Source organism: Paroedura picta, chromosome 9 (assembly GCF_049243985.1).
Source record: "Paroedura picta isolate Pp20150507F chromosome 9, Ppicta_v3.0, whole genome shotgun sequence".
NCBI classification, from domain to species: Eukaryota; Metazoa; Chordata; class Lepidosauria; order Squamata; family Gekkonidae; genus Paroedura; species Paroedura picta.
The window spans coordinates 3,454,028-3,478,329 of NC_135377.1; the positions used below are offsets into that span (position 1 = coordinate 3,454,028).

General features: G+C 48.6%; 1 protein-coding gene across 9 annotated transcripts in view; it reads left to right on the top strand.

Moving 5' to 3' along the window:
- Positions 1-24,302, top strand: part of TSNARE1 (t-SNARE domain containing 1) — a 325,772-nt gene that overhangs the window by 97,743 nt on the left and 203,727 nt on the right. For all 9 annotated transcript variants that reach the window (XM_077351364.1, XM_077351363.1, XM_077351372.1 and 6 more), the window contains 2 exons: positions 15,258-15,335; positions 22,039-22,108. In XM_077351364.1, coding sequence (XP_077207479.1) covers positions 15,258-15,335; positions 22,039-22,108 — 148 coding nt within the window. The remainder of the gene's footprint in view (positions 1-15,257; positions 15,336-22,038; positions 22,109-24,302) is intronic.

A 24,302-nucleotide genomic window follows, 5' to 3' on the forward strand; every position in this document is an offset into this window, starting at 1 on the left:
AGAAGAACTGGTTGGCCACTCTGTGAGACAAGATGCTGGACTGGATGGACCCTTGGTCTGACCCAGCAGGGCCCCTCTGATGTTCCTGTGAAGGCCTTGGCCACTATTCCCTATTGCTGGCCCTGCAGAGGAACTGGCTGGCCCCTGGGTGAGACGGGAGGCTGGACTGGAGGGACCCTCCCTGGCCTGACCCAGCAGGGCTCTTCTCAGGGTCTTCTCAGGGGAAGGCCTCGGCCTCTCTGCCCTGTGGCTGGCCCTGCAGAGGAACTGGCTGGCCCCTGGGTGAGACGGGAGGCTGGCCTAGGTGGACCACTGGCCTGACCCAGCAGGGCTCTTCCAGCGTCCTCATGAGCACTGGTGCTGCTGCTGCCTTGCTCTTTGGGAAGCGATTGGCAGGCACTTTGCAAAGGGCAAAGGAGCTGCAGGGATGATAAGAGACAGTAAACATCCATAAAGCAGCCTGGATAAGAAGCGGGGAAGGTGAAGCTCGGTGTGTGAGCCCAGCCAGCCCCAGCAGCCCTGGCCGAAGGAAGCTGCCGCAGCCTTTTTTGCAGGCCTCATCAATGAATAATGAAGCAGGCGAGCGGGTTGTGTGCGCCTTTGTCTCAGATTTATCAGGAGGAGGTTTACGAGGCCCACCGGGGCAGTTGCGGGGAAGTTTATGGAGGGTTTGGCGTTATTGCTTTGAATGCGTGTACAAGATGGAGGAACAGCGAGGCGGGAGGGGAGCATCACCCCCGCCTGCCGCTACGAAGCAATGCAAAGAGGTGTCCTCTGCACCCGTCTGCTCGCTTGGGATGGGAGCAGTCTCCCTTACCTGACAGTTTGCAAGAGCACAGCTGTTGTGTGTGTGAGATCAGTTGTAAGGGATGTGTAAATAGAGAGCCGGCTTGGTGTTGTGGTTAAGAGCGCCAGCCTCCAATCTGGAGAGCTGGGTTCCATAGCTGCTCCTCCTGCGCACGCCACCCGCTGCGTGACTCTGGGCCAGTCACAGTTCTCTCGGGGCTCTCTCAGTCCCGCATATCTCACAGGGGGACTGAGGGTAGGGTAGGTGATTGTAAGCCACTTTGAGGCTTCTTCCAGCAGTAAGAAAGAGACTAAAAAAAACAGCTCTTCTTCTTCTTCTGTATTGATGAGCAGAAGTTTGTTTCTTCACCTGGGGTGTTCCTACAGTATGGGGGTGACTCACAGGGTGCCCTAACATGAGCACAGTGGCTCTCTCTGATACCTTCCCTAGTTCTCACAAAGTGTGTTTAGAAAACGGGAAGAAACAAGTGGTGAGCCAGCTTGGTATAGTAGTCAAGAGTGGCAGTTTCTAATCTGGAGAACTGGGTTCGATTCCGTTTCCTCCTCCACCTGCAGCTGGCTGGGTGCCCTTGGGCCAGTCACAGTCCTGTTAGAGCTGTTCTAACAGAGCAATTTCTCTCAGAGTTCTCTTAGCCTGATCCCCCAGAGTGTCTGACATGAGGAGAGGAAGGGTAGGCAAATGTAAGCTATTTTGAGACTGATTTTCATGTCATATCCCAGACTGAATTTGAAGGTCCCCTTTGTTCCAACCAGAAGTTGCCTTGTGACAGTGTGTGTTAGGCTTGTGTGCTTCGGCGGCAAAGTGCACAAGCCTTGTGTGTGTGTGTGTGTGTGTGTGTGTGTGAGAGAGAGAGAGAGAGAGAGAGAGAGAGAGAGGACCCTGCTTTGGAGTTGGCTGCACCGTTCTTTAGGACCCACCCTGCACTTTGAGAGATTCTCTTCTTTTGCACTGGAGGATCCTGGCGTTCAATTAAGACATTCATTCTTCTGCAAACATCTGTTTTCAACAGGAGCCGCAAGAGTTTCATGGTCGAGGAAATAAAACTCTTAGCGGCCGGGTTACGGAGGGATTCACGCAGCCCCGGACCCGCTGATGAGCAGACCAGGAGATGCTAACGCAGAATCGGAGACTAATTAGCCATCTCTATAAGTGGCTCTTGTGGTCTTTGCTACACGTTAATTAAGCCGGGCCTTTAGCCTGAACGGAGTCGAGGGCTGGCCAGTTTTGATGCCTGTGGAATATCTGATGCGCTGCCAGCTGTAAATAAATTTGGAATAATAGTCGGCTTTCCCCCCCTTCTGTTGTGATCGGAGAGCGTCAAACTCGCATCCATCTCAGCAGATAGGCTCTGTTACACTTCCCTGCCAAGCATAACAATGTTTCTTTCTCTGTCTCTGTCTTCTTCAAACATGCAATTCGTCTTTTGGCCGACGCTCATCTAGCTGCCGTGGTGCTGAGCCCCGCCAGGACGGTCCCTCTGCAAAGTGTGCCTCTGTTTTGGAAACCGAAATCTGAATTCCTGATTTATTCCTAATGGCTTCTGAAGGTCTCTGCCATGTTTTTGAGGAATGGGTTTCATGGACTTCAAGTCTGCTGGCATATGTGCCGGTGAGACATTGGCTGGCTGGGTGTCCTGCCATTCAGAAATATTTTTTTTGTTGGTGCCTAAGAACAGGAGCCTCTTGTGGCGCAGAGGGGTAAGGCAGCAGACATGCAGTCTGAAAGCTCTGCCCATGAGGCTGGGAGTTCGATCCCAGCAGCCGGCTCAAGGTTGACTCAGCCTTCCATCCTTCCGAGGTCGGTAAAATGAGTACCCAGCTTGCTGGGGGGTAAATGGTGATGACTGGGGAAGGCACTGGCACACCACCCCACATTGAGTCTGCCATGAAAACGCTAGAGGGCGTCACCCCAAGGGCCAGACATGACTCGGTGCTTGCACAGGGGATACCTTTACCTTTACCTTTAAGAACAGGAAGAGCTTGTATTTGCAGATTAGAGAATCTTAAGCCCTGCTAGATCAGGCCAGTGGGGGTCTATATAGTCCAGCCTCCTCTCTCACCCAGTGGCCAACCAGTTCCTCTGGAGGGCCTACAACAAAGCATAGAAGTCAAGGCCTTCCCCTGAGGTTGCCTCCTGGTGCTGGCATTCAGAGGTTGACTGCCTCTGAACCTGGAGGTTCCTCTCAGCCTTCATGACTAGTAGCCACTGATAGATCTATCCTCCACGAGTCTCTGCAATACCTTTTGATTCTGAAAAATCTCCGATCCAAAGACTCTACCGGATACTAAACTGGACTGCCCAAAGGAACTTGCCAAGGATCCCATCTTGCAGGTAGATTTGTAAACTGTGCTGCCCTTCAGAGTTTTCCCTGCAGATTGACTCTTGGCCAGTTCTTTGAGGCAGTCTGGTTTAAAGGGGCCACCCCAAAGAAACGCAGCTGAAAGGCTGCTTTGGTTTCTCAGCATTTTTCAGTTTGGGTCTGGGAGAGTTGGGTTTGAATTCCCACTTGGCAATGGGGTTTGGACCTGCAAAAAATCAGGATTTCCAAAAACAGCCCCCCCCCTCTAATATCTTGATCTGAATACTATGCCGGTTATTGGGATCCAGGTGCTTTCTTTTTTTTTTTTGGGAGGGGGGGATCCTAATTTTTCTCCAGGTCCAATAGACTCAAACAGAAAGAATTCCAGAAAAAATGCACAACCCAACAGCCACCCTGTGAGGTAGGTCAGTCTGAGCACACGCCAGTGAGCTTCTGTTGACCGGAGGGGAAACGTTTTAGTCCAGAATTATAACCATACCGTGCATTGTCCCCAGTGACTGTGATAGCATCCAGGAGGATTCGAACTCAGCTCTCCAAACCTTAGCACAACACTTTAACCACTGCAGTAAACTGCAGTGTCCCCCCATCCCTGTACTGTATTGCCTCCTGGGCTTTATACGTTGCAGGAAGTCGGGGGTGGGGGGTGGGGCAGAGAAAACCTCATTTTTGCAGGGAGTGCTTTGACTTTCACAATGGGAGGTGTGCTCTCGGCAGGGCCGTGTGGAGAAATGGCCCCCGGGTTTCAACACAAAGCATCCTTTGTGCATCGCGGCTATCTCTTTGTTCCTGCCGCACAACCCCTGCAGCGGCCGTCACTGTAAATTCTCTTTCAGGAGTGGGCAGAGGTTTCCAGGGGCACCTGAGTCTCCGCAAGTGAATAAATTACAGCTGGATTCAGCCAAAACTTGAGAGTCTGGCTTTGGGGAAAAGCTCGGTAGCTCTCCTGCCTTTCCGGGGGGTACAGGCTGGCTTCCTGAAGAGGTTTCCCCCATCTCTCTCACTCTCCTGGTTTATGATTCCGTGCATGCATAGCTCCGTGGAGAGTAGAACTCCTGACCTGCAGTTTCAGGAAGAAGAATAGCATCTGCCTTCCTCCAGACTCCCTTAAGGTACAGGCCCGGTTGATACATCTGCCTTTTCCTTTTCCAGTTAAAAAGAAGAAGAAAAAGCTGGGCACCTGTCCAAATCCATCCCTTGACCAGCTGAGAAAAGTTCCTAGGAGGGAAACACCCCCCCTCCCCAGCTGTAAAGGGGGAGAGTTGCATGCTAGATCTAGGATGGCCTTTTTCAACCTTTTGACCATGGAAAAACCCCTGGAATAGTTTTCAGGCTGTGAGGAACCCCAGATGGGGACATGTCCCTTCAGAGAAGTGAGCATGGAAGTAAGATGCGGGAGCCCGACAATCAATCAATCAATCAATCAATCAATCAATCAATCAATCAATCAATCAATCAATCAATCAATCAATCAATCAAATCATCATTTCAATTGTGGAGAAAGAGATTAGCCTGTAGAGCAACAGGGGGTGTGAACAGCAGTGACATCTATTTCATTCATTCATTCATTCATTCATTCATTCATTCATTCATTCATTCATTCATTCATTCATTCATTCATTTTAAACCACCCTTCCATATGGCTCCGGGCGGTTTACATAAAACATCACGAGGTAATTACATGGAACATCATAACAAATGTAACAATCATAACATAACATATCAACTGGGATATTTCAACAGAACATTGTTCAACAAAGATAGCAGCTTTAACAGAAACCTTGGGTAGGTCATATTTAGTTGTGTAAGGGGGGTGTCAGGGGGGACCAGCAGATGTTGATGGGTCGGTCAGCCTCAAGCAAGTGCCTGGGGGAGGAGCTTCCTTTTGCAGGCCTCGCGGAATTGTGGGAGTTTGGTCAAGGCCCTGATCTCTTCAGGGAGCTCGTTCCCCTTGGTGGGGGCCAGGGCAGAAAAGGCCCTGGCCCTTGTTGAGGACCGATGTGCTTCTTTGGGGCCAGGGAGGTCAGTAGCTGTGGAAATTGCTTGGAAAGTCTGTGTAACCCCAGAGTTCCTTGGAGCCCTGGCTGGGAACTGAACTGATGTCTTAATAGCCCCAAGGGTACCCTCTCAAAACCCATGCCCGTTGCAAATGTAGATGGCATGGTCAACTCTGGAACAGCAGCTCCCGTCTTGTGATGGGAAATGTTAGGGTGATTTCACGCAGGCCGCTGTAATGGTTTGTTTCTTAATTTTCAGATCCCCCCTGGAGATAATTATTGGCTCAGCTCAGAAGCCCCTCAGAGTCCTAGCTTCACAGCAGGGCATTTCATACGGAAACCGGCCAGTCGGGTAACGTGGCTCATTTTGTGGGGAGAAAGGCCACCAAGGCGGAGTTGGCTTGTGGTGACTCTCCAAGGATTTTTCAGGTCAAGTGACGGTCAGAGGCGGCTTCACCATTGCCTGCCTCTTTGTAGCAACCCTGGACTTCTTTGGCAGTCTCTCATCCAAGTACTGACCCGGGCCAACCCTGCTTAGCTTCCAAGAACTGAGAGATTGGGCTAGAAGAAGAAGAAGAAGAAGAGTTGGTTCTTAGATGCCGCTTTTGTCTACCCAAAGGAGTCTCAAAGTGGCTTCCAATCACCTTCCCTTTCCTCTCCCCACAACAGACACCCTGTGGGGTGAGTGAGGCTGAGAGAGCCCTGATATCGCTGCTCGGTCAGAACAGTTTTATCAGTGCCGTGGGGAGCCCAAGGTCACCCAGCTGGTTGCATGTGGGGGAGCGCAGAATCGAACCCGGCATGCCAGATTAGAAGTCCGCACTCCTAACCACCACACCAAACTGGCTCTAACGTGGGTCATCCAGGTCAACGAAAGAGATAGACAGAGGTGGTCATCCCTACCTGTTGAGATCACGCTAGCCTGGGCCAGCAAGGTCAAGGCAAGAGATAGACAGAGGGGGTTTGCCATTGTCTACCTCTGCCATGGACATCTGGAGAGCCACAGTTTGGCCACCCCTGCTGTACAGCATCTTTCTAGCTTCTGCTGATGTCATCCATTCAGTCGTGTCTGACCCTCGATGATTCTATAGGAAAGTCTTCGCCATGTGCCCCTGTCTCTGACTGCTTCTTTTAATTAATTCTTTTAACCCTTTCTAGCTAGTCTGATTCTAAAACAAAATATGCACTTGAGACAAGTGAATCTCCATAACTCTGTCCCGTATGACAGGGGTAGTCAACCTGTGGTCCTCCAGATGTCCATGGACTACAATTCCCATGAGCCCCTGCCAGCGTTTGCTGGCAGGGGCTCATGGGGATTGTAGTCCATGGACATCTGGAGGACCACAGGTTGACTACCGCTGCCATATGAGATAAGATTTTCCCAGACTCTTGAGGGTCCCCTCTGATAAACCCCATCAGATGAACTGTGAAGGAGTTTGGACCCAGAGAGGCCAAAAATTTCTGTTTGGAATTGACCCCTCCCTGCCCACACACCCCGTGCAACCCATTATTGGCCTGGAGATTTCCTAATGTGATTTAAGGAAAAAATGGCACCCCATTAGGGGATCTTGGCATGCACATTCTCTAAAGTGGTCTTAAATTGCACAGTAATTTTCCTTAATGTGATATTATTTTATTGTAATCACACGCATTGGAGAGGACAATCTCACCGAGTGCACTTTTACAGATAACCAGGGATTGTGAACATCTACTCTTTGGGCCCTCCATTTTTCTCCTGGTGCTTGCGCTGAGCAGCAATTGGGGAAGGTTATCTACGTAGGAAGGGCCACCTTTCTTGCAGTGCCTGAGTTGTTGGACTGCAGTGGTGCACTGCCGTGGTGCTTTGTTTTCCCTCTGTGTCTTCATGCTCCAAGTTCAGCTGCACCATCGGGTGACTCTTCTGCAGTCCACAGACTGCCTTTACTCTTGTGAAAAGGGTTGCCAACCTCTCGCTGTTCAAGGCCATTCCGCACCCGATAAATATAGTCAAATGTTTACCTTTTGAAGACGCCATAATTTTGGCGTTTTGCACTATGTTGCCAGCCTTCCGTGTTCATCCAGCAGACCTCAAGCAACATCCACCATTTTAACGCGCTAGTTGGGGAATTGCATAAAGTAGATTCCCCAACCTATGTAAGCATGAGCTACAAGAGAGCAACCAGAAAGCCACATGCTAAAGAAATGTATGGAGGCGAAGAAGCGCTATCTCGCCTCCAATGGCCCAACCTCGCACCCGCCTCCCTCTCCCTTCTCCCGGGGACTTTTTTTTTTTTAGAGTAAACTGCCTGGAGCAACTAATAAGTGTTCAACCATGCAGGCAAAGCCAAAAAGAATATTTTCAAGAACACAAACATAAAAAGGGGGGAAACAACCAAGTTTCTACATCTCCAGATGAGATTCCTAAACGGTGTGACTCCCTTCTGTAATTTTTCTCTTTTTCATCCCATACTTGATGGCTAGTATGCTGACACAGCACCGTTGGTACATTTGGCTTTCCGAAGGTGCCTGCATGGTTCTCGAGTATTTACATGGCCTGTCTCTATGGTGTGGAAGAGAAGGATATTTGAGAACAGGTGGATTGAAAAAAATCTAGCTTTGCATTCCTGGCTTTCAGATTGTAGCCATTCAAGCCATAGCGAATTCAATTTCCTTTTATCATTAGATGCGTGTTAAGAGTCTATGGGAGGTGGAATGCAGATCAGGAAGGGGATTTTGCATACCCCCATGATGCACCTCTGCAAAAGGTGAGGTCAGAAAAGGGCAGATATGAATTAAGAATCTAATGGTTAAGAAGATCTGGCCAGTAATTCTGCTAGTCTAGTTTCTAGAAAAAAATATTAAATATTGACGGATATCTAAAAGTACATTGGAAAAGGAAACAGACGGTTGCCCTGGTGATAGCCTCCATTAAGAATCGAATGGTTCAGTGACAATAAAAAAAGAACCATTGCGGAACCTGGCTAGTTTCGGCTCATTGGCCTTCCTCAGTGGTCTTTACCAGATGCCTTGACCAGAAACAGGGCTTCGAACCTTGGCGTGTTACATGGCATACCTTGTCCTGCAGTTTCCCAAGCCGAGGTTCCCATGCAAAAGCATGCATAACAGCCTAGACACTACAAGCCTTCCTGACAAAAGAGATCAGCCATGCAAGGTCACGATAATAAAGTGCTCTCGACAGATAGAATGAGAAGGAGGCCTTCTAATCTAAAAATATTCACGACACAATTAAAGGAAGGCCCCCAAAACTGGTCAGAAAACATCACATGGCAACCATAAAGGCACGTCAAAGAAACGTTACCTGGCAGGATCTTGAGAAGAATAAGCATGTGAATAGGGCCTTGAAAGTCATTGGTCCATGTGCTGTCTAGTCCAGCTGGCAGGATTGGTTCTTAAGTAATATGTTCAAATAAAATGAAGAGTACCCCAGAGTTCGAACTGGAATTCTTCAATATACAAAGCAAGTCTTGCTCCAAGGTTCCCTTGATCGAAAGAAGACCAATATGCCCTATCAAAATTGAGAGCCAGCCAGGTTCAGTGGTTAAAGTGTCCAACTAGGATCTGGGAAATCCAGGCTTGAATTCCCCACTTGTGTCATGTGTGACTGGCAGGGGCTCATGGGAATTGTAGTCCATGGACATCTGGAGGGCCGCAGTTTGACTACCCCTGGTTTAGACTCTCACCTGGAAGGACACCAGATGACCCTACAACTAAACACATCAATTGAAAATGCAGAAGACAAGCAAAATACTACCACTGTCCTCATTCTGAATTAATTGCAGAGCAGAAACATATCCTTATTGCCGAGGCGGTTGGGCTAACACTTTGGGATATGTATTGTCTCTTGCCTAAGACTTTTCAAAACACTCCCTTGAAGATAGTTCTCCACTGTTTGGGGAGCAGGAAGGAAGGGAAGCTGCCCATTGGGTCATTAACACATCTTCTTGAGATGGTCCAGGAGGTAATAGTGTCTTTGTGGGGCGGAAAGATGAGATGATGGGAGAATATTGCATTGGAGACATTTTGATTCATGTTATTCTGGAAAGGATTGGGTGGACAACAGCTGGGAACAAACAAATGCTCTTGATAGTATTATTTGAGGGGAGCTGGCATGGCTCATTGGTAGAGCCTCTGATTGGCATTCAGAAGGTCCCAGGTTCAATCTCCCACATCTCCAGATGAAAGGCCCAGTCAGTAGGTGATGTCAAAGACCTCTGCCTGAGCTACTGCCAGCCTGAGTAGACAATACTGACATTGATGGACTGATAATCTGATTCAGTAGAAGGCAGCTTCATGAGTAGCTCAATGGTAGAGCATTGTGGCATGTAGAAGGTCCCAAGTTCCATCTCCACCATGTCCAAAGGATCAGCCACTAGGTGATGTGAAAGACCTCCACCTGAGATCCTAGGGAGCTGCCATCAATCTGAGAAGCCAATGCTAACCTTGATGGACCAAGAGTTCAATTCAGTATGAGGCACCTTCCTGACTGGTAAATGTGATGGCTCAGTGGTAGAACCTCTTCATGGCATTCAGGAGGTCCCAGGTTCAGTCCCCAACATCTGCAGCTGAAAGGGTCCACCATTAGGTGGTGTGGAAAATCTCAATCTGAGACCCTGCAGAGCACCTGCCCGTCTTACTGATCTCAATGCCCCTTCTGTCTAATTCCTTCTAAGGCAGCTATGCGTGTTCCCACATCCTGACGTTAAAAAAGAGGCCTCAAGTGAGACTTAACTTCTCCCGGTTATCTCCTCCTGCCATCCAGATGGGTGACTCAGGCTGGTCCTGGAATTCCTCCAGCTTCCCGTCAGTAAGGATTATCTCCCGGACGATTCCTATCACTCTCCGAGATGCATCGAGGTGCCGTTCCCTGGCTCGGTTTTATTACCAGCTTTTCTCTCCAGCGTGTTAGGCCCTATAGATAGAGCTGTCAAGATTATGCTTCCCGATACTGCTTCTTTCTTCTCACGCTCCTTCTTTTTTTTTTCCGCCCCCTTAAAAAACCCCAACAACATTTATAATTCAGAAAGCTGAAAAGTAATACCCAGCCGCGTAGGCAGTTTGCGTTGGAATTAATCTCCCCCCGGGACGTTTCGGAACGTGGCTTTGTGAAGTGGACGGAGAAAATTCCTCTCCCGTATCACCCCTGTTCATCGCAAGCCTATTGTCAGTGGAAGAAAAGCATCCCTCGTCCACGGCTCTTAATGCTGGTAATTATTATGGACAATGATAAAGGGGCTTAAATGCAATTGGTGTATGTCCCTCTTGAGGAAGAAAAGAGGGAAGGAACAGGGGGGGGAAATCTGTGCAGACAGATGGGTTCATCGAGGCTTATCTAAATGAGATGTGGAGCAGTTTCGTGCTCTTCCCCAAGAACAGCACACTTGGCTGCTTGCTTATTCCGAGGCCTTTATCTCTTCGGATTTGTCGATAGATTGACATGTAGTGTTTTGGCACTTGGAGGAATGTCGGTTTCGAAGGGGAGGTTTGAAAAGGCCTTCTCGGTCCTGGCCCCGACCTGGAGGAATGAGCTCCCGGGAGATCTGAGGACCTTGATGGAGCTGTCAGAGTAAAATGGAACTCTTTCACCAGGACTTCTGTTGAGGTCGGGTCTGTTGAGATCCACGGGCCCTCTCAGGCTACGCCATTCCATCTGACGAATGCCTACATGGACTGCTGTGGGGAGGATGGAGGATTTTGCTTTCTGCCCTCTTGTGTTTCTGATTTTTATAGTTTTGGGATTTTATTGGGGATTTATTATGTAACGGTGCAAGCTTCAATGGACTCTAGGGAATGGTAGAGGATAGGAAGGCTTGGAGGATCATTGTCCATGGGGTCGCGATGGGCCGGACACGACTTCGCACCTCACAACAACGAAATTATGTGAACTGCCTTGAGTCCGTGGAGGAGGGCAGACTATAAATGGAATAAATAGATTAAAAATTATAAGAGGTGTCTGTGAAGGGTGTGGTGTAACAGGCCATCCCATTCCACGGATGCCATGCCTGTAGGCCCTGTTCCAGCCTTCCGCCCCTTCCCTGAGTGGGGCCTAACTCTTCCTGTCCATCACTGCCACCACTCACTGACCGGAACACCCCTTTCCTAGGGACAGTGAGACCCCTTGGCTATGTTCTTGGTGTTTCATCATCAAAGCTATAAATCTTTGGGTCCCACCTGGAGAGTTGGCAACCACCTCATTTTGCCTGGTCTTCCCCTGGTGAGATCAGGGGAGACGAGGTGGTCCAGAGCACCAGTCACTTGGTTATATCCAAAACTCAAGTTTATTAACAGTTAGATAAATCTTCAGGTATTCTTCACCTGCTGCTGGCAGCCCCATTCACAGGCCATTTTCGATGAATGGTGCCCTTCTGGAGACTGCTTCGTTCCTTCCAGAGCTGCCGTTTATTAACAGGAATGCTAAATAAGGAAACAAAGGAGACGGAAAACAAGATAATTAAAACACAACCCAAAACAGCCTGGCAAGTCCTGATTAAGGCTTGATTGCGGGGTGGGAAATGCATTTCTGTTTCCCCTCCTTTGGCAATCATAAATCATATTTGCTTGACACCTGGGGTTACCTTCCAGAAGGTGAGAGGTTCCTTGGCGGTTCTGTTGAGAAAAAGTTTTGCGTCGATGTCTGTGGTTAGGAGACGGAGGAGTTTTCCAGGGGAGTTTTGTTTTGATTTCAAGTCACTTTGGTGACTCAGTAGGGCAGGGGTAGTCAACCTGTGGTCCTCCAGATGTTTGTGAACTACAATTCCCATGAGCCCCTGCAAGTGTTTGCTGGCAGGGGCTCATGGGAATTGTAGTCCATGGGCATCTGGAGGATCACAGGTTTGACTACCCCTGAAGTAGGGTTTTCCAGGACATCTGGAGGACCACAGGTTGACTACCCCTGCAGTAGGGTTTTCCAGGACATCTGGAGGACCACAGGTTGACTACCCCTGCAGTAGAGTTTTCCAGGACATCTGGAGGACCACAGGTTGACTACCCCTGCAGTAGGGTTTTCCAGGACCTCTGGAGGACCACAGATTGACTACCCCTGCAGTAGGGTTTTCCAGGACATCTGGAGGACCACAGGTTGACTACCCCCGCAGTAGGGTTTTCCAGGACATCTGGAGGACCACAGGTTGACTACCCCCGCAGTAGGGTTTTCCAGGACATCTGGAGGACCACAGGTTGACTACCCCCGCAGTAGGGTTTTCCAGGACCTCTGGAGGACCACAGGTTGACTACCCCTGCAGTAGGGTTTTCCAGGACATCTGGAGGACCACAGGTTGACTACCCCCGCAGTAGGGTTTTCCAGGACCTCTGGAGGACCACAGGTTGACTACCCCTGCAGTAGGGTTTTCCAGGACCTCTGGAGGACCACAGATTGACTACCCCTGCAGTAGGGTTTTCCAGGACATCTGGAGGACCACAGGTTGACTACCCCCGCAGTAGGGTTTTCCAGGACATCTGGAGGACCACAGGTTGACTACCCCCGCAGTAGGGTTTTCCAGGACCTCTGGAGGACCACAGATTGACTACCCCTGCAGTAGGGTTTTCCAGGACCTCTGGAGGACCACAGGTTGACTACCCCCACAGTAGGGTTTTCCAGGACCTCTGGAGGACCACAGGTTGACTACCCCTGCAGTAGGGTTTTCCAGGACATCTGGAGGACCACAGGTTGACTACCCCCACAGTAGGGTTTTCCAGGACAGGGGTGGTTTGCCATTTCCTACCTCTTTGTCAAGGCTCTGCACTTCTTTGGTCTCCCATCCGAGCGCTTTCCAGAGCTGACCCTTCTTAGCAGCTGAGATCTGGTGAGATCAGGCCAGCCCAGGCCATCGAGATCAAGAAAAGAGACATTTGAAAGGTGATTTTACTTCCCTCCGTGACGGAGTGTCGTCGACTGTGCATTCTGTGAAGTTGTAAAATTTCCTTTTAAAAAAGCCACTCCAATACTTTTAGCTTATTTTAGTCTGTTTTAATTGCGGCAGGAGCCGGATTGTGATTATTGCTGGTTTTTTAAGGCTTTTTCTAATGTAAATGCGTTTTAAACGGGTTGCATTTTATTTTTAGTATCTCGAGCGACTTAGAGGGTTCTTGCAGTAAGGGGGAAAGAGCAGAAAGGAGGATAGGACCATTATAAATAAATAAATGCAAAGAGAGGGCGGGGGAGTGGCTCATTGGAACATTTCTCTCCTCTCCCTCCACCCCCCACCTCAAAGCTCTGCAAATTTTGTACTTGCAGGTGGTGTTGACACAGAAATGCGACAGTCTCTGCATGAATGGAGTGCTGTTAAAAATAAAGGGTGGGGGATCAAAATTCAGTTAATCTTTGGCGAGAGGGGCACAGCTGAGATCAGCAGTCTCCACCCCCCCCCCCTGTTCGATGACCGGTTCCGGTCCGTAGATCATTTGGTACCGGGCCACGGCTCCTCCTTGTCCTCCTCCCCAGCTGCTGCTTTGGGGGCTGCCCTGCCACTGTGCCACCAGCTCACCTTTGGTGCTCTCCAGCGGCCGCCATGGCTGGGGATCCCCCTCAGTGTGGCACTGTGCAGCTGTTGCTGGCGTTTTTTTGTTTTTTGGGGGGAGGGGGCGGGCATCATCTGGACATGGAACTGGGGTCACTGCAGGTGGGCAGGTAGTTGTGAGCTTCCTTCATTGTGCAGGGGGTTGGACTAGATGACCCAGGAGGCCCCTTCCAACTCTATGATTCCATGATATGGATAGGTTATCAAGATAGGCTGAGAGAGTTGGGTTAGGAGAAAACATTGAGTGAGTTGGGTCTGTGTAACTTGGAGAAGAGGAGGGCATGGGGTGATATCATAGCTGTGTATGTAAAAGACATGTTGAAGTGGTGGCCAACTTGTTCCCTGCGGCTGTCGAGATGGGGACCAGAAGAAGAGGGTTCAAATGGAGGGAAAAGAGGGCCCATGTTCATATTAGAAAGCATTTCCTGACTGTGGGGGCTGTTCGTGGATGCAAAATGCTCCTGCTGGAGTCTCCTTCATTGGCAGTTTGTAGGAGGAGACTGGATCCCCGTCAGGAATGTATGTGTTTTTAAGCCCCCCTGGAAGGTGGGGGGCTGGACTAGATGGCCCTTGGTAGTCTCATCCAGCTCTGTGTGATGCTGATTTGTAGGGTGGTGGCTTCAGTAAGACGGACCACTTGCCTCTTGGATCCCTGTCCCTTGTGGATTAGGAGGCATCTCCAGGAGATTATGAGATACAGCCTTTTCTGCTCTCTGTCCACCTCCCCCATCCCATTAACAAAACTGGTGAGCGTCCGTCCTGCCAGGCAGTTTGCTTCTCCCGGTGGCCGGGGGACGTCTTCTCCATGAATCGCTTCTTTTCACTCCAGAGCACAGGTGTTTGCTCTCAACTGCTTTGGCCCCGTCAACCCTTCCAAATTCGGGCAACTTTCCCAGCTCCAGTTGCCTTTTCTGTCTGCCTCCCCCGCCCGTTTCCCTGGCCGGGAATAATTAAGTTGTTATTGAACTGTTGGGCATGACAAGAAGAACAGCATCGAGCATCGGAGAGGGTAAACAATTCAAGCTAAAATGGGGAGTTTGCTGCCAGAGGATGTGGTGATGCCCACGGGAATAAGCAGCTTTAAGAGGAGATTTGATAGATTCATGGAGGAGAAGTCTATCAGTGGCTACTATACCATGTGGCTAAGAGCCACGGATGGACCTCTGCCCCGTATGAATCTCCAATCCAAAGGCAGGTGGAGGGTCTTGGCCTGGGAGATTGTGGGTAGAACATTTAGTCCCTCTGTTGTTTGCAATTTTTCCTTCCACAATCACCTGTGGAACCTTCCTCCTCCCCTCATCACACTCCCTTTTGGACACTGGCTGGGAAAGGGGACATAAATTGGTCCTCTCAGTGATGTCAAGTGATTGCCAAGCTGTGATCTGGCAAGTTTGCCATTCAGATCTCACCTCCACCACAAATTCGGCCTGCTGCTTTTGGGCATCGTTCTAATGGCCTAACTTACAAGAGACTTTGTAAGGACTCCTGCATTTGATGCTGTACAAATGCTAATTATTGTTACCTTGTGGAATTACTGGGGAAAAGCTGGGGACAAGCCGTATATTGTCACTTGATGCACTCACGGGTGTCTTCTTTGTCTCTCTCTCTCTGTTCATTTCTAGCCACGCAGATTGATCCAAATGAACTCCAGGACGTCTTTCAAGAAACCTCAGCGAGTGTCTTCCGGATTAATGCCAATGGTGTGTATGTCAATTGCTCTGGAAGTTATTGTGGTGAATGCAGCAGGTGCTCAGGGTTCAGTTAGTCATTTCCCAGCAGTAGAATGTTGTTTTGCCATTCAACGCACAAACGCATGCACACACTGCACACCATAGTTAGATTAAATGCTGAAATAGTCTACTATATGCTATAAAGTAGTGCTACGTATGATTTCCTTCCTTCCTTCCTTCTCCCTCCCTCTTTCAGTCTCTTCCTTCCTTCCTTCCTTCCTTCCTTCCTTCCTTCCTTCCTTCCTTCCTTCCTTCCTTCTCCCTCCCTCTTTCAGTCTTTTCCTTCCTTCCTTCCTTCCTTCCTTCCTTCCTTCCTTCCTTCCTTCCTTCCTCCCTCCCTCCCTCCCTCCCTTCCTTCCTTCAGCCCTGAGTTCTATGGCCTAATGTTGGCCCGCCAGAGGAACCAGTTGGCCATTGTGTGGTATGGGATGATGGACTAGATCAGGGGTAGTCAACCTGTGGTCCTCCAGATGTTCATGGACTACAATTCCCACGAGCTCCTGCCAGCGTTTGCTGCCAGGGGCTCATGGGAATTGTAGTCCATGAACATCTGGAGGACCACAGGTTGACTACCCCTGGACTAGATGAACTCTTGGTCTGATCCAGCAAGGCTCTTCTGATGTACTTCACCTACCAATTTAGCGACGTGTTTAATTGCTTTATTCGTAGCTGCCTGGCAATAAACATCTTATAAATAAATGAATTAAGGACACTAATAAAATGTACCATGCATCATAGCAAAGGGGCTAATTGCCAGGAATCTACTGTGGGGAACAGTCTTGGCTTGGCCAGATGGAGGGTCTGGATATGCAAATAGCTGTCTTTGTGATTCAGTTATTAACGACTTATGATCTGTGTTAATGATCTGTGTGTAGTGAAGTTTTTACAGCAGAGTCCTGTTTCCTTGACTGGAGGAAGAGCACAAATAACTGCATCATTTCAGGAGTGCAGAGAAAAATGTAGTTGCCCTGTTGGGAAAAGATGCTTTTCCAGAGTCTTCTGAGTAAGGTTATGTGGTTAGGAGTGCGAACTTCTAATCTGGCATGCTGGGTTTGTGCCGGGTTTGATTCTGCGCTCCCCCACATGCAGCCAGCTGGGTGACCTTGGGCTCGCCACAGCACTGATAAAGCTGTTCTGACCGAGCAGTGATATCAGCGCTCTCTCAGCCTCACCTCCCTCAAAGGGGGTCTGTGGTGGGGAGAGGAAAGGGATGGGGATTGGAAGCTGCTTTGAGACTCTTCTGGGTAGAGAAAAGGGCATCTAAGAACCAACCCTTCTTCTTCTTCAGTAATATCGGGGCTCTCTCAGCCTCACCCACCTCACGGGGTGTCTGTTGTGGGGAGAGGAAAGGGAGGGAGATTGTAAGCCGCTTTGAGCCTCCTTTGGGTAGAGAAAAGCGGCATATAAGAACCAACACTTCTTCTTATTATTATTATTGGGAGTTGCCTGCTAGTGAGGCAAGGAGTCCATTCAGGACTGAGGATAGGGAGGGTTTACATGGTCTGAAGATAGGGAGGGTTTACATGGTGTCATGGTTAAGAGGTGGCTTCTAGTCTGGTGAGCTAAGTTTGATTTCCCGCTCCTCCACATGTAGCCAGCTGGATGACCTTGGGCTAGTCACAGTCATGTGTTCTCACAGCAGTTCTGTCAGAGCTCTCTCTGTCCCACATCCCTCACAGGGTGTTTGATGTGGGGAGACAACAATAAGGTGATTGTAAGCTGCTTTGAGTAGCTGTGAACTCCTGCATTGTGCAGGGGGTTGGACTAGATGACCGTGGGGCTCCTGTCAAACTCTATGATTCTATGATTCCTCCAGGCAGTGAAAAGCAGGGTATAAAAACAGCTCTTAATTCTTCTGTTGTATTTCCAATAATAGTTATCTTCTGCATCTTCCCCCCTCCCCAGTATCTTGCAGCTTCCAGGGAGATGGCCTCATAACTTGAGTGCATTTGTGGCGAAATCTCCACCTCTGGCTATTTCCGCATACGAAATAAGCACATTGGCGAAAGTCTTTCAGAAAGTCTAATTAACCTTGATGCGTTTTTGGTGCTGCCATGTGCCATCTATGGAGCAGCTGGTGTGCAGGGTTCAACTCTGGCATGATTTGTGGAGGCCACAGAAGCAAGGGTGCTCTAAAAGGGAATGGCATACATGAGAGACACTTCCGGAAAGATTAATCTCTGATGATAGAAAAAGTCGAGATTTGTTAGTGAAAAAACACACGCTCATTTATGCTTCCATGCTGGCTGGTGGGTTGTAAGGACAAGAGATAATGAAAGGCTAGGGTATAAGTTTTGAGTGCCTGGATCCCCTAAAAAAATAACGAAGGGCCATTATCCAGTCCGTACTTAGTAGTCTCCCCCCATTGATTTCATTGGGAGAGTTAAGAGCATGCTACATGTTCAGCTTTGCCTGAATCGTGCCCACTCATCTCATTGATTCTACTTCTAAAATAATTTAAAATTACAATTTACTGTCACATCAGGGGTGATTCTAAATTGGCAGCCTAGAGAGATGTTTCTGAGGGAAAGAAGATGAAGCGTAGCTAAGACTCGTGGAAAAAATAAGTTAATGAGGCAGTATAATGTTTGTTTTGTGAATTTTCAGTTGTTGCTTTCATCCAAGATGCTGTGACGGTTTGGTTTGGACTGCTTCGTTTTAAATCTTCCAGGAAAAATAGTTCCTGGGTCCCAATTTACCTCAATCCTGAGGAAGAATACAGCCTGAAGGAGAATACAAACTCCAGGGATAACCCTGTACATAACAGGTCTAGGGGTACGCAGTGCTATAGTCAATAAATCATCATCAAATCCATATTTCTCATGGGTGGGCAGATCTGTGGGTATCCAAATTCTGTAACTGAAAGAAACAAGATTTTTCTGCAACACACACACACACACACATTGTGAGAGGAGTGGAGAAATGACAGGTGTGGGAGAGAGAAATGAAGAAAAACATTGAGGAGAGGGGAACAATGTAATGGACTGAGAGGAGAAGCTGATGGGCAGTAGTTCAGGATGGGCGAAAGGAAATACTTCTTTACACAGAGAGTGATTCAAATGTGGAATTTGCTGCCAGAGAACGTAATGATGGCCATAGGAATAGACAGCTTTGCAAGGGGACTAGAAAAATTCATGGAGGGACTGGCCCATAGACCTGCAGAAGGCTGCAGGTTTCCTAGTTCTGTTGGTGGAGGGAGCTGAGGAGGCAAATGAAGGCAGGTTGGTTGTGGAGTGAGAAGGAGAGAAGGAAGCAGGAAAAGGGGAGAGGCTACAGGGGGCTTTCAGGGATGGGGAAAAGAAAGGAAAGAAGGAAGCAGGAAAAGGGGAGAGGCTACAGGGGGCTTTCAGGGAGGGGAAAAGAAAGGAGAGAAGGAAGCAGGAAAAGGGGAGAGGCGACAGGGGGCTTTCAGGGAGGGGAAAAGAAAGGAGAGAAGGAAGCAGGAAAAGGGGAGAGGCTACAGGGGGCCTTTCAGGGATGGGGAAAAAGAAAGGAGAGAAGGAAGCAGGAAAAGAGGAGAGGCTACAGGGGGCTTTCAGGGAGGGGAAAAGAAAGGAGAGAAGGAAGCAGGAAAAGGGGAGAGGCTACAGGGGGCCTTTCAGGGATGGGGAAAAAGAAAGGAGAGAAGGAAGCAGGAAAAGAGGAGAGGCTACAGGGGCCTTTCAGGTATGGGGAAAAGAAAGGAGAGAAGGAAGCAGGAAAAGGGGAGAGGCTACAGGGGGCTTTCAGGAAGGGGAAAAGAAAGGAAAGAAGGAAGCAGGAAAAGGGGAGAGGCTACAGGGGGCTTTCAGGGAGGGGAAAAGAAAGGAGAGAAGGAAGCAGGAAAAGGGGAGAGGCGACAGGGGGCTTTCAGGGAGGGGAAAAGAAAGGAGAGAAGGAAGCAGGAAAAGGGGAGAGGCTACAGGGGGCCTTTCAGGGATGGGGAAAAAGAAAGGAGAGAAGGAAGCAGGAAAAGAGGAGAGGCTACAGGGGCCTTTCAGGGAGGGGAAAAGAAAGGAGAGAAGGAAGCAGGAAAAGGGGAGAGGCTACAGGGGGCTTTCAGGGAGGGGAAAAGAAAGGAGAGAAGGAAGCAGGAAAAGGGGAGAGGCTACAGGGGGCTTTCAGGGAAGGGAAAAGAAAGGAGAGAAGGAAGCAGGAAAAGGGGAGAGGCTACAGGGGGCTTTCAGGGATGGGGAAAAGAAAGGAAAGAAGGAAGCAGGAAAAGGGGAGAGGCTACAGGGGGCTTTCAGGGAGGGGAAAAGAAAGGAGAGAAGGAAGCAGGAAAAGGGGAGAGGCGACAGGGGGCTTTCAGGGAGGGGAAAAGAAAGGAGAGAAGGAAGCAGGAAAAGGGGAGAGGCTACAGGGGCCTTTCAGGGATGGGGAAAAAGAAAGGAGAGAAGGAAGCAGGAAAAGGGGAGAGGCTACAGGGGGCTTTCAGGGAGGGGAAAAGAAAGGAGAGAAGGAAGCAGGAAAAGGGGAGAGGCTACAGGGGGCTTTCAGGGAGGGGAAAAGAAAGGAGAGAAGGAAGCAGGAAAAGGGGAGAGGCGACAGGGGGCTTTCAGGGAGGGGAAAAGAAAGGAGAGAAGGAAGCAGGAAAAGGGGAGAGGCTACAGGGGGCTTTCAGGGAGGGGAAAAGAAAGGAGAGAAGGAAGCAGGAAAAGGGGAGAGGCTACAGGGGGCTTTCAGGGAGGGGAAAATGACATTGTGGGCAAGGGAATTATATGCTTCTTGCAATTCCTTGAGGGTTCCCACTTGCAAAATACTATAGTCCTCTTGATATGCCCATTTTTTATTCCATGTGTATCAACAACAGAGAGAGAGAGAGAAGTTCTAAAGTGGTGTATTCAGAACCCGAGTTGTCTGTTCAATAAAGGTTACTCCCAAAAAAGCATTTGCAGAAAGACGTTGGTGGTAGAATATGTGATCTTGTCATCACAAAATAAAAGTCACGAGCCATCGTTTCCCCCTGCTCCTTGGTTCTTGATTCACAGTCTGTTCAGTGGCCAGTCTCTTGCATTCCAAATTTCGCATATTAAAGAAACCAGCATAATCCTGCTCTTAATTCATTTCACAGTAGAAGTGCCTAACAAAATGACATCTTTAAAGATTTATTTTTTAAAAAAAAATTGAAAGCAAACACCATCAGCGCTGGTGATGCTTACACTGATTACTTATGCAAAATTGAAGCTGCTCCTTAAATAATCTTAAACAGAAATGGTGAATTAGGAATGAGGATATTTGAGTTAGAATCTCTGCTCAGCCCTGAATGCTGCTGGGTGATCTCCTCTTGAACTGCCTCACAGGAGAGAAGAATCCTTCCCGTCAATCCCAAGTCCTTGGAGGAATTTCATTAAAAATGGCGGTGAAAAATCAATCCCTCTGTTTTACCTAGGCCCACTCTTCTAGAATCATAGAATCATAGAGTTGGAAGGGACCTCCTGGATCATCCATTCCAACCCCCTGTACTGTGCAGGACACTCACATCCTTCTTGCTCACCTACTGTCACCTGCCACTCCCTTGAACTTTCACAGAATCAGCCTCTCTGTCAGATGGCTCTCCAGCCTCTGTTTAAAAATCTCTAAAGGTGGAGAACCCACCACCTCCCGAGGAAGCAGGAACTTCTTCCAGATGTTGAGACGGAATTTCTTTTGAATTAATTTCATCCCATTGGATCTGGTCCATCCCTCTGGGGCAAGAGAGAACAATTCTGCTCCATCCTCCATATGGCACCCTTTTAAATACTTGATGGTTATCAGATCCCCTCTCAGTCGTCTCCTCTCCAGGCTAAACAGACTAAGCTCCCCCAACCTTTCTTCATATGTCTTGGTCTCCAAACCCCTCATCATCTTGGTTGCCCTCCTCTGGACACATTCCAGTTTGTCTACATCCCTCTCCAACTGGGGTGACCAAAACTGAACTCAGGACTCCAAGTGAGGCCGAACCAGAGCAGACGAATTTTCCTGTCCTGTGTGCTTTCGGTACCTGCAGATCTCAGGATTTCGGCATTATGCATGGGGTGGAGAGGTGACAAAGAAAACTTTTTCTCCCTTTCATCAAAAATGAAAACTCGAGGCATTAAATTTCTGAATCTCATAGCCAGGAGGCAACATCAGGGAAGATCTCGGCCTCCACGCCGTGTTATGGAGGAGGGCAGAATGCTGTTTCCGTTGGCTGCAGAGGAGAGGACACGCAGTAATGGGTTTAAACTACAAGTACAACGATATAGGCTAGATATCAGGAAAAAAATTTCACAGTCAGAGTAGTTCAGCAGTGGAATAGGCTGCCTAAGGAGGTGGTGAGCTCCCCCTCACTGGCAGTCTTCAAGCAAAGGTTGGATACACACTTTTCTTGGATGCTTTAGCATGCTTAGGGCTGATCCTGCGTAGAGCAGCGGGTTGGACTAGATGACCTTTATGGCCCCTTCCAACTCTATGATTCAATGATTCTATGATTCTATGATTGGCTGTCCAGAGAAGCTGGTTGGCCATTGGGTGAGGCAGGAGGCTGGACTAGATGGACCCTCCCTGGTCTAACCCAGCAGAGCTCTTCTGAGCTTCTTAAGTTTGTAACTTTTTTCATGATCACAGGTTATCCTCTTGTTTTTCTGGTTGGATCCCGCTAAAAAGGTTGTTCTCTAGCCTGTCTTGAAAGCTGTCTTAGAAGATGATACTATTCATTTTCTTCTTTTGGCAGTGGCATCTCTGGAAAGAAGCCTGAAATCCTTGGGGACCCCCAACGACACACCAGAACTGAGAGATGGACTGTGAGTTTCTTTCTTTCTTTCTTTCTTTCTTTCTTTCTTTCTTTCTTTCTTTCTTTCTTTCTTTCTTTCTTTCTTTCTTTCTTTCTTTCTTTCTTTCTTTCCCCCTCCCTCCCTCCCTCCCTCCCTCCCTCCCTCCCTTCCTTCCTTCCTTCCTTCCTTCCTTTATTACATTTTCAATATATTGTAAAACATATGCATCAACATTTTGGGAAATTCAGGGACATCTCCCGATGTTCTTATGAAGGGCTTGGCATCTCTGCCCAGTTCTTGACCCTCCAAAGGAGCTTGTCGGTTGCTGTGTGAGACAGCAGGTTAGATGGGCCATTGAGCTGATTCAACAGGTATGTTGTTATGTCTTTACCTGTGATTTGCCTTCCAGAGGAACTGGCTGGCCCCTGGGTGAGACGGGAGGCTGGACTAGCTGGATACTCACTGGTCTGATCCAGCAAGGCTCTTATGATCTTCTCAGGGGAAGGCCTCGGCCTCTTTGCCCTGTTTCTGGACCTCCAGAGGAACTGGTTGGCCACTGTGTGAGATGGGATGCTTGGCTAGATGGACCCTCACTGGTCTAATCCAACAGGGCTCTTCTTGTATCTTAATCTGAGGAAGGTTTTGGCCTCTGTGACCTTTTGTGGGCCCTCCAAGGGGATGTGTTGGTTACTGTGTGAGACAGGAGGCTGGCCTAAACAGACTACTGTTCTGATCCAGCACAACTCGTTGTAACACATAGATTCTGGTCTGTCTCCAAAAATCTGTTTACCTTCACGGACACTTGTAATTTATATTGCGATTCCCCTAGGGGTTGAATTTTATTCAGTCCCAAAATACATTTCTCCCTGCCGTTTGGCAGGATGCTACAGTGTCCTCTGTAGATATTGATAACCTACTCGGTGGTAAAGAGCCTTACACAGCTGCCCTCACTCTGTTGGGGGTGTTGTTGCTCTCACCGTAAGCGACAAATTTCCTTAGGTTCTTTTTTTGGGTTCTGGAAGCCCTCTTCCTTTCCGTTGTGTCATCTGTTTCACCTTGAGCAGTCTGTGATTTAAGAGGTGTTTAGGGAATAATGGGGGGACATTTGGTAGCTTGATAGCTTTTATTGTTTACATTTTCAAGCAGAGTTTTAATCACCTAGTAAAAAAGCCAAGTGTCATATGCTGTAAGTCTGTGTGCTGTATTCTTTGAAGGGCATGGCTCAACATGAGACGGGGGGAAAGCTCTTTTACCATTTGTCTTCCTTTTGGGCTGAGAGAATGGACCCAGATCTAGATGTAAATAAATGCGTGGAATAGATTCCATCATTCAGTGAGTGGAGAGAGTGAACACAAACTGTAGAAGAAGAAGAAGAAGAGTTGGTTCTTATATGCCGCTTTTCCCTACCCGAAGGAGGCTCAAAGCGGCTTACAGTCGCCTTCCCATTCCTGTAGAAATGATGATTGAGGGGTGACGTGAGGGAGGTTTACAAAATTAAACAAGGGATACGAAAGGCAGATCAAGAACTCCTTTTCTCCCTTTCTCACGATACGAGAACTCCTGGGCATTCCATGGAATTAAGGAGCAGGAGGCTTATTAAAGAGAAAAGAAAGTCCTACTTCACCCAAAGAGTCATGAAACATGAAATTCACTGCCACCAGAAGACAGCTTCAAGAGGGAATAGGAAAACAACAATGACATATGAATGGCTATTAGTCACAAGGTATAGATGGAACACTCTGTCTGGGGCAGCGATGCCCTGTATTCTTGGTGCTTGGAGGGCAAAAGTGGGAGGGCTTCTAGAGTTCTGGTCCTGCTGGTGGACCTCCTGATGGCTCCTGAGTTTTGGCCATTGTGCGAGACAGAATGGTAGACTAGGTGGGCCATTGGTCTGATCATAGAATCATAGAATCATAGAGTTGGAAGGGACCATCCAGGCCATCTAGTCCAACTCCCTGCTCAACGCAGGATCAGCCAAGAGCATCCTAAAGCATCCAAGAAAAGTGTGTATCCAACCTTTGCTTGAAGACTGCCAGTGTAAAGGGAAAGAGTTGTTGTCAATGGTGTATCATCAGACTGGAGAGAGGTGAGTAGTGGGGTACCTCAGGGCTCAGTGCTCGGCCCGGTACTTTTTAACATATTTATTAATGATCTAGATGAGTGGGTGGAGGGACTACTCATCAAGTTTGCAGATGACACCAAATTGGGAGGACTGGCAAATACT